The following is a 16983-nucleotide window of genomic DNA, read 5'->3' on the forward strand; positions in this document are numbered from 1 at the left end:
ACAGAGGCCTCTCTGTGATTTGCGGGGCCAAGGAAGATTAAATGCAGAAAGACAGATGGCCTTTCCCAACACCCCCGAGACTAAGAGGCCGCCCTCTCAGGAAGTTCTCAGGAAGATGGTTTTAAATAGATGCTGTAACTCCTCCTGTCAGCACGTCCCTCGACCTCTCCCTGTAGAAGTCTGCTATCAGCCACGGGCAGCCCCAAGCGGCTATGCTGACGGCCCCGAGTTGTCACTCTAACTAGGAGACAGAGGTGCATTATTTTGGAAAGAGAAGTTTCCTAACCAGATAAAATTCTCAAGCAGAAATAACCAAATTAAAATCTTTGATTTGACCAAATAATACTATCATCCTGTTGGTTTCAGTACTTCATCATGTATCACCGTGAGTAAGATATACTCAATAGAAGTGTTAATGATCAGGCTTCAGTCCAACTATTCTAACCCTTTTTCTCTTCGGGCGTGGACGTGTCCTATGGATGCACCCCATTTTCCTACCTGCCTCCTTTCTTGGGCTACTCAAGCAGCCCAAGCTCAAATACTGGGGCCAGGCATTAAAAGTAAGAGAAATCAGAAAAATTTGACCAAGAAAAGTAAGTTACAAGCACTAAAAGAGACCAAGGCAGTTAAATCCTCCCCCTAAAGAGATCTTTGGGGTATTCTCTCAGAAAACAGGCAACCTGGGCCTTCTGGTGGGCTCTGTCATTCCAGGTTCCTCCATCATCTCTGCCATCTGTAAAATGATGACTGTTCCATCCCCCGCCTCCATCGGGCAATCAGAATGGTTCCAATTAATTATAGAGATGAGTGCTCTAAATTCCTCTGGTGATGAGCCACAGGACCTTGTACCACGTGGCTTTGCTTATTTCAAAGGAGTAGGACACCCCATCCCCTCCTCCTATCTCCCGTAAATGCTTTCAAAGATCAGCCTAAGGCTACAACAATAACCGAGCAACTGTAAAGCATGGATACTCCCAGACAGGAGCCTACCTCTTGATCGGTGAAAATCTCTATGAAGTTCTGGAAGGAGAAAGAGCCGGACTGGAGAATGAGCTCTCCGGTATTCTCAAAGCACTGCCCCGTCAGCACGAGCAGCTTGTGTCGGGCGGCGTCCGTGATCATTAAGCGCACCTGAAACGAAGCATGGGGAGCACTGAGCCGTGGTGGGCACTGGCCCCCCACCCGCAGGACCAGGCTGGCCCTTGGAGCGCCTCCGGTTCCTAACCAGCAAAAATCACTCACTTCCCGGTCTTCACACCGGCCCGGGGTGTTGGACAGAGCCAGCGACTATGATCACCAGCTGCCCATGAATGCCCCTTCCAAGTCTGGCTACAGCCGAGACGGGAGCGGTAGCTGGCTCTCCCCTCAGTTTCCGTGTCTTTCCAAAGCAGTCTGCACAGCTGGCCATGGTTCGTTGCACAGCTGTGCCTGCTGGCAGCGTGCAGTCTGCGAGACACGAACATCTCACAGGCTGACTCACCAAGTACAGGGCAGGTCCCCCAACTGCTCCCTCGGGAATCACAGGGCTCCAAGGAGGGTCCCAAGTCAGCCCCTCCCAGCCAGGACAGGACCCCCTTCCTGCCAAGAAGACACACAGCTCCAAAAGCAGTCTCCACTGGCATCAGGAGGGTGCCTGATACTGAACTTGAACATAAACAAAAGGCCACCCTGATTGGGAATCTTTTAAACAGACTTGTGAACCGTTTGCACGAAAGGACTCTCTGTTCTTTTAAATGAAAGGGAGCCAGCCTGTCCTTCAGCAGAATCACCGCTCCAAACACCAGGTTATGCGTTCTAAGCCCGACTCAGTTCAGCACAGAGTGACTGCCAGGCATCATGCGAGGCGCTGGTGGAGGGAATGGACAGTAAACAGGACGTGACCCACTGTCCCCACGAACCCCACAGTCCAAGGAAGTGCACGTGTACCAAAGTCATTGTTCCAGCCCCATCTGCTCCACAGGTGAGCCTGGGTTCTGCAAAGAAATTCCTTATTTTTTCCTTCTCCATTTCTCACAGCTATTCCAGGCGATCTGCCTGTACATATATTCAGCCTCCAGCTTTTTTCGAAGTTGTATCTACTTCCTGATTCTAATAGCCAGGGAGACCACTAGTGCATCATTTGCCTCAATCTTGTACCTTCACGGATTGTCAAAGAGGTCCTGGTCAACCAGAGCAGACGACATGGGATCAAAGCAGGCTATGTGACAACAGCCACAAAGGGCAAACAACCCAAATGTCCATCAACTGATGTATGGATAAATAAACATTGTGTACCCATACACTGGAATAGTATTCTGTCATAAAAGGGAATGAGGTACTGATATAGGCTACACGTGGATGACTCTGGAAAATACTATATTAACTTAAATAAACCCAGCACAAAGGGCCATAGATTGTATGATTCCATAATCTGAAATATTCAGAACAGGAAAATACATAGAGGTAAAAAGTAGATTAGTGGTTGCCAGAGGTTATGGGGGGATGGTGACTGCTAATGGGCTTGGGATTTTGGGGGGTGGTGGATATGTTCAGGAATTAGATGTTGATGACAGTTTCACAATATTATGAATAAACTAAACCCCAATGAACAGCATACTTTAAAGGGATGGATTTTATGGGTGTGAACTGTATCTCAATTTAAAAAAAGAAAACAATCTACAGTCACAGAGATGCTCAGTGTGGGCAGAAGAAATGCCGTGGATAGTGGAGGCACCTGGGTCTGTGGCTATTCTGACATCCAAGAAGCAATTCAACCCTAAAGGTACCAAATTGCAGTAAAGACACTGGGAAATGGAGATGCATCAATTCCTCTGGCCTGGGGACCAAAGATTCTTGGTGTTAGCCTAGTTCTGATCTTACAGTAGGCTCTGAAATAGCCAGTCACTCTCTCTGGCAAAAGTTTTATATGGTGGCAATAAAAACAATAAGAAGAACGGCCAGCATTGATGTTTTGGTTGCCGTGTGCCATGCTCTGTTCTGATCACTCAACACGTCTGGACACATCACTAAATGCAAGCGCTATTAGCATCTGCATTTCACAAAGACAGAAACTGAGACAGAGATGGTCAATAACTTGCCCAAGGCTACCTGCTAGTGGGTGGTAGAACCCAGGCAGTCTGGCGGCAGAGCCCATATTCCTGACCACTGTGCTATCCTGCCTTTCAACCGTGACCAGGGGCTGGGCAGGATGTGCTGAGAAAGCTTGCGTCTGAGAAGCCTTTTCTCTCCACACTTGGGTCACAGCCGTCTCAGCCTGAAGGCTTGCGTCTAATCACCCTGCGACATCCCAGCCAGACTCCATAGCAGCAGCACTCTCTCTGGGTACCCCCAGCATTCCATACCCCTCACCTCTACAGAACCCTACGGTCTGGCCAGCGTCCTCCACGCTGTCCTTATTGAAAGGGGCAGTGTCAGGTGGTGCTGATGCAGAGAACCAGCCTCCGGCCAGGGCCACAGAAGCACCCCTGGACCCAGAACTTGCTCCCCCTCCTTATCCCTCTTCACCAACTGCCCCATCCCCTCTCATCAGCTGGGGCTCTGTCCACTGTGTGAGGCTCCACAGATCCACATGCTTACCTCAGTGCTGACGGCTTCATCTGAGGGGTTGATCAGGACCACTGTTTCTAAAACGTCACTTCGGTGATGAAGGATCTTTTGTCCTGCAGGCACAGAAACACAGACAGAAGAGACCGTTAGCTTTCTCCGGATTAAAACCACCCCGCCTGCCTCTGGGGCAGCAGAGGCATTGCCGCTCAGGGCACCAGGATTCTCCACTGTCCTGGGAAACACAATGGGTGTCACTAAACAAGAGTATAGCCACGGCAGGCTCCTCCCGAGCTGGGTCTGTGTGGTCTGGGGCTCTGCCGGCTCTCACAACCCTCTAGTTGTCAGGCCTGATCGCCAGGCTGCCTGTGTGTGAAGGGCGGGTTTCATCTGAGACAAGGGGTGGATGCCAGGAAAACTCAACGGGGCTCTCCACATCCCCTTTCTTATGGTAATTGGGGATGTTTCTCCATATCAGCCTTTCTTCTGGTGAGAACAGTGCTGAGATTAATTAGGAGCCTTACTGTGAAATGAATGACATCCAGAAACCCAAGCTAACAATTAGCCCAACAAGCAGAATGGCTGTCTGAGGCGGGTTATAGTCTGCTGCAGTATTTATTCATTAATTCACTCCTAGAAAACTACAGGAACTGTGAGCAAATAAAGATGGAAGAACAACTCTCCCTCTGGACAGGGTGGACAAAAAAAAAGCAAAGTGGATGGAGAACATAAGACCAAGGTGATGGGAGAATGAAGGAGCCTGTCTAAGAAGGGCTGAAATCCTTGCAGGACTTTTGGCTCCACACCCCTGGCTCCCCACATCTGAAAGGTTTTAGGAACAGCATGTGGCTGAAATCCCCTCCAGCAGGGGTGGTCTGGGACCTACGGATGACCTCCTACAAGCCTGTCCTTCCTCAGACAATGAGATGAAAGGGATCAGGTGGATGTGTGGTCAGGGTGGGTGCTATATGCACTGCCAGTGGGTGACGGAGCAGAAGGGTGTCCCTCAGCCAGCCAGCTGGGAGACATGTGGTTGGGAGGGTAGACAAGCGAGGAAAACAAAACCCTGGGGACAGGAGGAGCTGGAATGGAATCTGAGGGAGACAAACACCAGAGGACAGTATACAAGACAGATGACCGAAGAGCAACGGCTTTCCAGGGAAACATCAACCGTTCTTCATAAAGCTAAAATAGAATTTCTGCATGGCCTAACAGTTCCATTTTTCAGTGGATTGAAAGTATTAGGTTGGCCAAAAAGTTTGTTTGGATTTTTCTGTACCACCTTATGGGAAATCCCAAATGAACTTTTTGGCCAATCCAATAAGAACTTGAAAAGGCATTTGTATATCGATGTTCATTGCAGCCTTATTCAAGATAGCCAAAAGGTGGGGCCAACGCAAGTGTCCACCGATGGATGACTGGATAAGTAAATTATGGTCTCTCCATTCAATGGAGTATAACTCGGCCATAAAAAGGAATAAAGTTCTGATAGTGGAACCAATATGAACCTTGAAAACATTATGCCAAGTGACATAGGCCAGACACTAAAGGACAGATAACTGTATGATTCCATTTACATGAACTACTTAGAACAGGCTAATTCACAGAGTCAGAAAATCAGAGATTACCAGAGGAGGTGGGGGATGGGGAGTTACTGCTTAATGGGTACACGTGTCTCTTTGGGGTGATGAAAAAGTTTGGGGAATAGCAATGGTATTGCATAACACTGTGAATGTAATTAATGCCATCTAGAAATGGATAAAATGACATATTTTATATTTTTTATATATTTTACCAGAAATTCTTAAAAAATAATGCAGTGTATCAAAACCATTGAAGAACACACTTTAAAGGGGTGAATTGTATGGTGTATGAATTGAATCTCAACAAAGAGGTTAAGAAAAATGGAAAGCAGCTTTAGTCAGGGCTTTTTTGCTTTATATCATCAAATACCAGAAGTACTACAGAAACAGAACATGTTGAAATACTTAGCACCATCACGCTGACAAGTCCATCCTCCTCCATGGTCTTATCATTGCTAACAGCTAATATTTACCAGTAGACCCCACATTAGAAATGGAAGAAGCCCAAACTAAACAATAATGGTGTCAGGCACTGTCTCAAGCACTTCACAAGTACGAACTCATTTAGTCCTCAGACGAGCTCTGTGACATAGGTACCACGCTTATCTCCTTGTACTGTTGAGGACAATGAAGCCTATAGAACTAGCCCTAAGTCACAGAACTAAGACGTGGTCAAGCCGAGCCCTGCATCTAGGCTACAGAGTCCACCGCTTCACTGTGCTGCGGATGAGGGTTTGGAAGAACAGACATGGCACAGACATTGAATGCCAGGGGAGAGCTTGGCATTCAGTGCCAAGGGGAAGATCCAGAGGAATAAAATCAGAGATGTGCTGAAAGAAGCAAGCCTTCAAAAAGCATTAGGAGAAGAATATTGGCCAAAAGAAGGGGGGAAAGGGCAAAGACAGAACACCCACAAAAAAAGAGGGTAAAGTTAAGGAAAAGTATATGATATTTCACTCAAATGCATGAACATGAAGAAACAATGTCACACAGTTTGAACAGGTGAAGGACTGAGCCTCAAAAAAAATAATTCAATTAAGCCATGGGAAAGAACATTTGTTTATCACGAATGCTCAAGTCTGTAATTTTCTGGACATGGCTTTCTGGCTTAGTTTTTGCTTTTGACAAGCATGTGCATTTCAAGCTAAAGCAAAAAAACATCAAACTGAACACACAAATCATAAAATGACAACCAGAAAAACATAAAAAACCCTCCTTTTTCCAGGTCCTTCCATCAGTGGCCTCCTTGAAACAAAGACTTCAGGAGCTTTAGGGACACTTAAGTGGAGATAAAACTAGGCAAAAACTTAAGACTAAGGAGAAGTGAGTGTTCATCTCCTTGATCAGACTTTTGACTCTTTTCTGCACCCAAAGCCTCAGAGAGCGTGTTGCCAGGGTAGGAGAGTGGCCATGGCTCTGTTCTGCAGGAGCCCATAAAAGCAGATCGAGCAAGGCACCCAGAATCAGCTCCCTCTCCAGAACTCCTCTCTCGCCTAAGCAATCTACACAATACCCAGACCCTGCTGAGCACGCCCTTCCCAGGGCAGGTCCAGGCACAGCCCAGCGCCAACCCCTTCCCCAAACACGCCGTGAGGACCTGATGCTGAGCTCCCCGGAAGCAGGTTCTTACCATCCTCAAGAAGTTCCTCTCCTCGTTGGCTTCATCACTTGCAAACAAAACAAATGCCATGTGACAGCTGCCATTTACCTCTATCGGTCCAAGTCAGTCTGGGGGCCTGTTGGCTCAGGAATTCAACCAAAGACGTTTTTTCTGCCCATCTTTGGAAATACTGACAGCAATGACACAGACATGCACCAAGATGCCATGGCTGCTTCTTCAACAAAAGCCTTTTTATAGGATCAGATTTGAACGAAGGAGGGGATTTAGAGAGAGAAAGCTTCAAGCTCTCATCACGGCCAACTGTTGGCCAGTTTCTCGCCCCAGACCGACGACGTAACCGGGGGCCGGGCCTTCCTGGCATCTGGCGAACCCTGGGCCTGCACGAGGGGCCCGTGCCGTGCCCCCACCCCATGCCAGCTCTCCTGGCGGCAGGCAGCTCTGGGCTTAGGCTGCTGGGCCGCTCACAAAGTTGCATATTTGGGGAGTGTTTCACCCTGGGAAACGGGCCAGGCATTCTGAAGGAGAGGCCACCACCCTCGCCTGCAAAGGTCTCATTGAGCCGCTTCAGAAAAGAAGTTCCCAGGAAAGACAGACAGCAGAGTGGCAGCCTCTTTCGGCCCCCGAGCCGCATTCTCCAGCAGCGGTTCACAGGGAGACCGTCAGGGGCCCGGATGGATGGTCAGGTCACCTCAGCCCTCGTCTCGGGGAAGCAAAAGCAAGCGTTGGAGATGGACTGATGGGGTCACTTATTACTGTGAAAAGGAAAAGTCTTTGAGGGCTCCCCTACGAAACGCAGGGCAATTGTGAAGGCTGCATCCTGGGTGGCAGGGAGGGGCTGTTATGTGACAAAAAGGGGTCTGCTCCACCTTGGAATCAAAAGAGGAAGGCCCAGGGAGCCCCGAAGCTGCAGGGCCCTCACACACAACGGGACTTTTGTCTGCGTGCTCCCAAAGGCTCGCTGAAACTCAGCAAGCCTGTATGTTTCAGTTATTGCTGGGCCTTTTTTTAATTACTGAAATTTTGACTGATTAACTCTATGTCTTTTAAGGATGGGCTGTTTCAGTGGTTTGTGTTTGACTATATCCAGGTGATGCTGAAATCTTTGAAAGCAAAACATCATTTTCTAGGTATATAACTTTTAGGATGCTTATAGGGTCTTGTCTCCACAGACACACACACACACACACACACACACACACACACACACACACACACACAGGCTCTCTCCTGGTTTCAGAAAGGGCCGACGATGGCTAAATTTAAAAAGACACGTACTATCTATTGAGGCACAGCCATAAGCAAGCCCCATAAAACCCAAGAGCCCTCTCGCCCGCACACAGCTGGCCCTTCTCTCCCACACACCTCAAATGTCGGCCCCAAAACAGTGGCTGAGGAGGCTGCAGCATCCCTGACGCCAGAGCAACACCAGCAACGGTCTCAGCAGCTGCTTAAAGAAACAGCCGAGCACAAAGGATGGCGTGTGGTCCGAGCTGCAGGAGCACCGAGGGAGGGGGAAACCCTTGTCAAAGTAACAACTCGCAATGCTGAAACCTCTCAAACTGTCTCTAAGAGGATGACAACTGCATGTCGTGAGGATGACTCTGTCATTTCCATCTCCATTAAAGATCACAAAGCAGAACCTTATCCCGACAACTTGCTTTTCCGAGAAAATGAACATATGCAAACATAACCAAGAAATGGGTGTGAAGAATCAAGACTGCTTGGGTACCCTTTCAGTAAGGAGTGGGTGATGAGGAGGGCCGTGCATCACTGATACAGACGGGCCAGGAGAAGGGTCCTCCACCCGCAAAGTCCTCCAACTCCTGGCCCTGGGGAAAACCAGAACGGACTCTTGGGTTTCTGGTACCGGCCCTTCCGCAAGGCCATGAGAAATGGTGCCTCTCAAGGGGGTGCCCATAGGAGGACTCGGGGGAGGATTTGGGAGGAGACCCAGGACCATACCTAACAGAAGCCTCTCCTGGTTCGCTGCAACAAGAAATCACCTTGGGGGAGCGTGACCACGAGGCAGGCTGGACAACTCAGCCCTTCACCCCTGCCACTGTCCGACTCTTTGCAACCCCATGGACTATAACCCGCCAGGCTCCTCTGTCCATGGACTTCTCCAGGCAAGAATACTGGAGTGGGTTGCCATTCCCTTCTCCAGGGGATCGTCCCCACCCAGGGATCAAACCCGGGTCTCTGCACTGCAAGTGGATTCCTTACCCTCTAAGCCACCAGGGAAGTGCCCCCTGCCACTGAGACACCCTTAAAACACGGTGCTAGGAGGTGACTCTGTATCTCCTGATTCCACAGTCCCCAAAGATCCACAGCGTCAGGGCAGACCGCAGAGCACCGGCCATCAGGGAGACCCACACACACACCCCCCTTCCCCAGGCAGTAAAACTCCGGACAGGCGCCCTCACACATCCAAATCAACCCTTGTCTTTCTCATCTTTGCTCTTCAGCTCTCAGCCTGGGGCTGGGAAGAGGACTCTTTCAAGGCTGGGTGTGTCTGTCCCAGAGGCAACAGGGAAGGAGGAGGCAAAGACAGCAGGGGCGTGACCCAACCCTGCCAGCTGGTTTTCAGGTCACACACGTGTGGGAGCACCTTCCATGTGCTTCATGCTAGCCCACCTGGATCAATAGACATACCTAAGTTAAGGCAGATTCGTGGAAGCGAGAACATTCCACTCTGATCAGCAGAGAGCCCATCACGAGAACACAGCAGTAAGCCCTTCTGGTGTAGAGAGCTTCAGAGTTCCCGCCTTGTCCTCTGAAGTGATGGGAGCAGACCCCTGTTCCCCTCTTGATGGACCAAACATTCAAGGTCTCATGACTTGCCCACGGCCTCACAGACGGTACCGGCGAGCAGGCCTGGGACCCGCGTCGCACGCTGTGCTGCCACTCACAGCCAAGGCTGCGACACAGTCCCCTCCTCCCTCTTTTCCCAATCCACCTCGTCCAAAATAAAGGTTTTCAAGTTGCGATGCCAAGACTGGTTTGTGAGAGGTAAACAGGGAGCCTGGGTCAGCCCTTGGCCAGCCAGTGCCCGCCCGCTCGCCCTGCAGAGGGCACGCTGGCTCCCACACACAGCCCCAGGCCAATCCCCTCTTTGTTTCCTCTGAACAATGGGAGCCCAGTTCTCTCCCACCTTCTCCCTGATATTCCTGGAAATGGCCTTTCTTTTCTGTTGGAAATAAATTTGTTTTGTTTCTGCATTTGTTTCGACGCTGATATATGCTCCTGAGTGTCGTGTCACTCTCTAAGTTTTCAGTGTCTTTTTAATTCCATTATAAATAAGAGTTCAGGAGACTTCATAAATATTAAAATTAAAATAAGTTAATCATTACTTGGGAGCTTTTCTTTTGCAGAACCTTAGATATCTTTTACATTACAGAGAATTCAGTTATTACAGAATGTGAGTCTATTCCTGTTTTTCTCCACATTTCCTGGGCTGAACTGTTCTTTTTTGTTGTCATTTGGTTTTCCTTATGTCTGCCGGTCCTTCCATGCCATCATTCTCTTGGGTTCTCTGCCATCTTCTGTTGTATGTTTCTCTGTCCTTTAAATGCCCAGAAAAGCAAACAACCCAAACTGCCCAGATTGCCAAGGTTCTCACACCCCAGATATGTTCACCACACAAAGATGTGTACACCCTTGCTCCTGGGGACAAGGGGAGCCTTCTTTTGCATTTCCACCCCATCCTGTCCCAGCTGCTCACACTAGGAGCACAGCTTGTGGGGAAACGGGGCACCAGGGACGACAGGTCCGATTCCTTCTGCAGGGTCTCAGTGTACCCTTTTTCTAAATCCCCCTTTCGAGGTTTTCTTCTACCCAATCCCGTTCTCCTTGGTAATCTTCCCTTTCCCCACTCCCTTTTCTAAAAGGTCTCAAGCCAAAGAGATGAGAATCCTGGCTACCTAGGCTTAGAAGTGGAAGAAAGGCATTTGTCTACTTTTTCTTTTTCTCTACTTTATGCTCCAGCTAAAAGAAGTAGAAATAAATCTTAGAGATGGTGTTGATGAAAAACCACTATAATACTGTAATTAGCCTCCAATTAAAATTAATAAAAAGAGATGCCAATTAAAATAATAATATTGTAAAGTATTAGCCTCCAATTTAAATTAATAAAAAAAAGAGAGAGATGCCAATTAAAATAAGTTAATAAAAAAAAAGAGAGATGCTGGCTTCCTGGAGAACATCCACAGAGAAAACAGGAGTGCCCAATATTGCCACCAGCTGAGGGTGATAAGATAACCTGACGGTTGTTTCTTCACAAAGTAGAGATTCTACAGATTTTTTTTAAAAAAGCACACTTCGTGAAGGGCAATGTAGTAACCTGTTGGGGGCGCCAACTCCAGAGATCAAACCTACCTAACATTCTACCATTGCAAAGTGCTTTCCTCATGTTTGCACATTTAAACCTTGAGGAAGATGTGCCAAGCCTATGGACCCGGTTCTCTGGGCTACCGGAGAAGGCAATGGCAACCCACTCCAGTACTCTTGCCTGGAAAATCCCATGGACGAGGAGCCTGGTGGGCTGCAGTCCATGGGGTCGCTAAGAGTCAGACACGACTGAGCGACTTCACTCTCACTTTTCACTTTCATGCACTGGAGAAGGAAATGGCAGCCCACTCCAGTGTTCTTGCCTGGAGAATCCCAGGGACGGGCGAGCCTGGTGGGCTGCCGTCTATGGGGTCACACAGAGTCAGACACGGCTGATGTGACTTAGCAGCAGCAGCAGCAGCTCTGGGCTACAAGGTTGGAGGTTTGAGCACCCTGTTCTCAACACAACCTGCTGCAGATGAGAAAAATGCATATGCTCCTCACGCATGAGACAGGAGTCCCTTCTGCCTCTAAGAGGCCAGGCTGTGTGCCGTGCTTAGTTGCTCAGACTGTCCAACTCTTTGTGACCCCAGGGACTGCAGCCCGCCAGGCTCCTCTGCCCATGGGGATTCTCCAGGCAGGAAATACTGGTGTGGGCTGCCATGCCCTCCTCCAGGGGATCTTCCCAACCCAGGGATTGAACCCAGGTCTCCCGCATGGCAAGCAGATTCTTTACCATCCACCAGGAAGATGTAAGGAGTCAAAGAGAAAACCTCCTACTCATGAGCCTTGAGAATTTGCCAGTCCTATGGCAGAAGGAACCAAAATGTCCTCATCTCACAGAACGGAGGGGACTGAAGGAGTCCTGGTGATGTTCCACCTACCCCTCCCTCTAGAGGAGAGAAAGCTGAGCCTCAGCCCCACAGCCAAATATCATAGGTGACTGATGTGTTCCTACAGCAGCCAAAGGCAATTCCTCTGCATACTGCAGACAGTTATTCTAGCTGGTGTGTGCGGTAGATGCTGAAATACTAACACTCCCTTTTACTGTGATGCAGTTCATGGCTTATAAAATCTTTTAATTTGAGCCATCACAAAGATCAGTTCAGTTCATTCGCTCAGTCATGTCTGACACTTCGCGACCCCAATCACAAAGATCAACTGTTTTAATTATTCCTTTTCTTACAGATTAGGAAATTGAAGTTGATGAAGTAAATTGTTTAATAAGAGTTAGCTATCGTATCCAGCATCACAGAAATAAAATAAGCTGTTGAACGAAGCTTTCAGTCTGGCCTGTCTAATCCTGATCCCCATTCCTGTCAATGCCTCCCAGTGCTTTCCAGATTTTTCTGGGGGTTTACAAGGTCTGAAACCTTACTGTTTAAAAAAAAAGGTTTATCTAAGATACATTGTCCTTTGTATATTGTAGAATATTCCCAGAATTTTAGATCTAGGCTTCGGAATTATTTTTGTATTCAGGGATACCTGTCATGTGCCAGATACCCTACCAAGAATTAGGTTCAACTGTAAGATAGCTAATATCAGCTACTTCTTAACTAAATGACACTTTTCTATGGTTCAACAACTAGACCTCACTTTCTTGAGATCAGAGGAGGTTTTGGAGAATATTTTTTAATCTCACTGGTTCTTTTCTTTCCTTTGTAAGAGATGTTCTATTCCCTGTTTAAGACAATGTGAATTACTTAGAGAACACACCTTTCTAAAGTTCAATTTGGGCAAATTAGTGCTAACTCCAGAAACTAGCATTGAGATTAAAACATGAATGAGACCTACCCTGAAGGGAAAAGAGTTTAATGGGGAGACTTTGAGTTTTGACAGTGTTTAATTTGGGAAATGCAAGTCAGGAGTAGTGTCTGATACACAGCAGGAGCTCTATCAATATTTGATAAAGGAATGAATGATAAAAATGGCTAAGATTGGAGAAGGAGAAGGCAACCCACTCCAGTACTCTTGCCTGGAAAATCCCATGGACGGAGGAGCCTGGTAGGCTACGGTCCATGGGGTCGCAAAGAGTCGGACACGACTGAGCGACTTCACTTCACTCACTTCATACTTAATCACTGGAGAAGGAAATGGCAACCCACTCCAGTATTCTTGCCTGGAGAATCCCAAGGACAGAGGAGCCTGGTGGGCCATGGTCCATGTGGTCGCAGACAGTCGGAAATGACTGATGTGACTAAGCACGCAGTATAGTTTCTTTGTGGTCAGAAAATGTCATCCATCTTTGTGCTAAATTTTGTAATTTATCCAGTGTTTGTTTATGATCCTTGTATAATACTTTTTGTAAATGGTCCATGTATATTGGAAAATAAAATCTCCTCTTTAATTATCAAAAAAAAAAAAAAATGGCTAAGATATATTGAATACCCGCCCTGGGTCCAGCCCTGACCTAAGTTATTTATGTGCGGTTATCGCATTTAATCTGCACATGAACCCTGGGAGGAAGTCATTACTCCCATTTTACAGATGAGAAAAATGAGGCACAAGGCATTTATGTAATAACCCAAGGGAGTATTAATGAAGGGTGGAAACCTGGGCAGTTAGTGAGCCTAGGGTCTTAGCCAAAAGCCATTTTAAGAGTCAGGAGGGAAGACAGAAGACATTGAGTTAGACTTGAGGTATGCTGAGTTTGAGGTCTCTCCCGTGGGAGAGTCAGGTGGCTCTGTCCAACGGAGAAGCAGAAATGCGGATCTGATGCTAGAGCCATAGGTCAGAAGCACAGATCTGGGAGGCATCAGTGATGCACTATTTTGAGTGATGCTCTGGAAGAACACAGAAAGAGCCTTTTTCTGAAAGCAGTCCTGGGAAATGTGACTATTTACAGGGCAGGTAAAATCAGGAAAGAGCTGGTGAAGGTGATGGAGAAAAGCCCGAGTGAAGTGGTGGTGCTGCTGACTTCCGGCTGGCCATCACCCCCGCCCCCGATGGGACCTGTAACCGCAGTGCTGTCCTGCTTTGCAAACTCCAACCACCCCCACACAAAGGAGAGTCAGGGCAGAATATTCCAGAGATGTTAAAATAATCCAGTAGTACCTAACACCTGTTCTACAAATTCAACCCAAAACACACTACGTATCCACTGCCATGATACTCGGCCTGGTTGGTGGGCATGGCTTTATTTTCTGTCTGGGGGACATGCGCCTGTAGGTTGACAGTTCTCAGAATCTAATATTCCTCACAGTCACCGGAGACGCTTAATGAAATGCAGATCTGCAGGGCCCACACTCAGGCAGTCTGATGCAGGAGGCATGGGTGGAGCCTGGGACTCTAATGCAATCTCTCAGATGATTCTGATGGTTACGTGGTCCCTTGAGAAACAAAGACAGTGCAGATGCTGAATATGCTATCGATCAATAACAACATAAGTGACCTTATTTTAAATCATCCTCACATTGTTTTTATGTATTACTATCCTAAGGTCTGAGAAGACTCTAGAATTATTTCTCTTGGGAGTCAATGTGATCATTAAAGGTTCAAACAACTTTTCCCATGAAGCATCGATTCTCAGAATTATTTGACAGTTTTATCTGGCATTTAATTTGCCATCAAACTCCTGCCATTGATCAAATCCAGGAAAATGGTTGACCTCTCACCCTCTCCTGTTACTGTTCAGAACCAAATCATCACAGGACTCAACCTGAAAGCCAGCTGCCTTAAAAATGAAAATCAAATCAGTCCTTTGGATTACTAGCTATTGGAAAGGAAACAGAAGAAGAAAACTACAAGTAGCTGAGATAACCACACCTACTACCTAATAATCACTAATCCCTTGGAAGCTCTTAGCCATACATCAGAGAGAAACAGCGAGAGCTGAGTTTTTCCCAGCAACGTCCCAAGGGGGCAATGCTATCTGCAGTGGCAGAGTCAGGCTGGGGGCAGCAACCAGCTTGGTGATCAGCCAGGAAGGGACTTCTGAGGTCCTGACCTGGACGTCTGAGGCTCAAGGGACCTGAGATCTGGTCTGAGCTGAAGGGGTGCCTCAGTGGCCACCATGTGCAACGGGAAGGTGGGGACGCTGTTGTGTGTTGCAGCTGCTATGAGCAACGCTGGTCGTATCTGTTAGGGGTATAAAGTCTCAGCCCAACCCAAGGGAGCTGTAATTTTGTTGTTTGCATTAGTTCTGTTTATGTATACACTGACTGCCTCACTCAGAAGCTGCCCAGGGAGACGTCCGCCCACTTCTGACTGACCTGGGTCTTCCCTCCCCTGGGGCTGCAGGGCGATGCTCAGCACCCCGGGACCAGAGCTCTGACACTGCTCTGCCTTCCTGCTCTCCGCTCAGTTACGTGCCCGGTCTGCTGGGCCAGGCCAGGAAGGTTCCATGTCCTGGTCCTCGGCTTCTCTCCCTCAGATGCCCTGCTTACACGTCACTGACTCCAGAGCACACTCTTTCCACTTGCAAAGGTCTTTAGACCTGTGGACCCTAGCCGGGATTCCAAGACCTTTGCTGAGCTTTGAGTCCTTATCATGCTCGGCCAAATGGCCCCAGGCCGACACCTGGGCTCCCGTGTGACCCTTGGTTTGTTCCTTTTCTCACTCTAAGTGAGAGGGGCAAGTCTTTCCAGACCCCTCCCACGTTATCCCCTCTACTCTGGTGTGTTGTTCCAACAGGCAGCAGCAGGAGGTCAGAAGTTGCTCGTGTCTGTATTTTTCACAAGTGCACTCAATTTTGCCTCAGGTCTTTCAGCCACCCTCTTATGATTCCTTAAATAATTAAAATAGGGGATCACTGGGACGATTTCACCGTGAAGATTTCACCTTGATTCTCTACTCATCTACTAAGTCTTCACAAGGTCACCATCAATGGGATACCACAGCATGTCCCCAAACCACACTTGACCTTCGGGAGGAGACTGAAGGTGAATGACTACATCTGTGGACTTCAGAAAAATTTAACACAGCAAACAAGGAGTAAATTCAGGGCCATATAATTAAATATTTACTTAGCAGAGATTTGTTTTTGACATGACTCAATTAAATCTGGCTAAGGGGCATTTTTGAGGCATTGTTAAATGTATTCTGAAACAGTAAAGGCAGCTCTCCTGAAAAACAGTCCAAACTTTATAATGCAGAAGTGACTCCAACAGGTAGTCAGTAAAGCAGTTCTACCCTCTTCGATCATCTTTTAAGAAAGACTGAAATTCCAGTTGAGAATAAGTTCAAAGAGGAAGTCAGGTAAACTGGGGACTTTGAGAAAACTTGCTCTTAAGAAAATCTCCAGATTTTAATTTTGGTGAGAAGTAACAGGTTCTCATAAGAAAATTAGCATGCATAAAAATCACCTTCTACATTCCTATCTTGTAGTATTCTCTACTGGATAATTTTAATGTATTTATACCCATGGAATATATGTAATTTCCATGCGTATACTAAGCAAAGTTCTTAGAATGCACTACTCTTTGTCCTTTCACAGATAAAATACTATAAGTTGGGAGTATGTTTTGACCCTAGTGAAAAGTGCCAACAAGTAAGGCCCTCTTGGAGAAGGGACGGAATCGGGCTCCCCAGACTCCTAAGTGTGAGGCTGGAGTGTGCTGGTCGTGAGCAGGGGCTGAACGGCGCACGTGAAGGTTCCCGGCCCTCCCACAACTCAGGTTCCAGAATCTTCAGTACAAGGCTGGTCCTACATGGAGAGCAAAGGCCAGTGGGTTTACTGCAATCTGCCCAGTTCTTCTGCCAACCACACTGAAGAAGAGACCGCTGTTCATCCAGCCTCCGGGCAGACCAGATACCCTCCCTCTAAGCCTGAACTTTTTCTAGAAGAGGTACCAGGATCCGCTGGGTGTCTTCCCTCTTTCCGAGAAAACTCTTCTGGATCAGCGTGTGGAGGCGGCTCTAGAAGCAGGTTCCTAGCTGCATTCAGGCTAGATACAGCCCCAGATGAAGAGG

The 16983-nt window shown here is 47.7% G+C and overlaps 1 protein-coding gene across 2 annotated transcripts in view; it reads right to left on the reverse strand.

Annotated features, from left to right (window-relative positions):
• MAP1B (microtubule associated protein 1B) overlaps positions 1-16983 on the reverse strand; it is a 93362-nt gene that overhangs the window by 19884 nt on the left and 56495 nt on the right. Inside the window, exons 1-3 of one of the 2 annotated variants that reach the window (XM_043887933.1) lie at positions 6757-7099; positions 3577-3659; positions 991-1131 (exon numbers count right to left, since the gene is read on the reverse strand). In XM_043887933.1, the coding sequence (XP_043743868.1) occupies positions 991-1122 (132 nt within the window). In that variant the 5' untranslated portion in view covers positions 1123-1131; positions 3577-3659; positions 6757-7099. Of the gene's footprint in view, positions 1-990; positions 1132-3576; positions 3660-6756; positions 7100-16983 lie in introns of those variants that run through there. The other variant, XM_043887932.1, reaches the window with a different exon arrangement.

Source organism: Cervus elaphus, chromosome 25 (assembly GCF_910594005.1).
Source record: "Cervus elaphus chromosome 25, mCerEla1.1, whole genome shotgun sequence".
Lineage (NCBI taxonomy): Eukaryota > Metazoa > Chordata > Mammalia > Artiodactyla > Cervidae > Cervus > Cervus elaphus.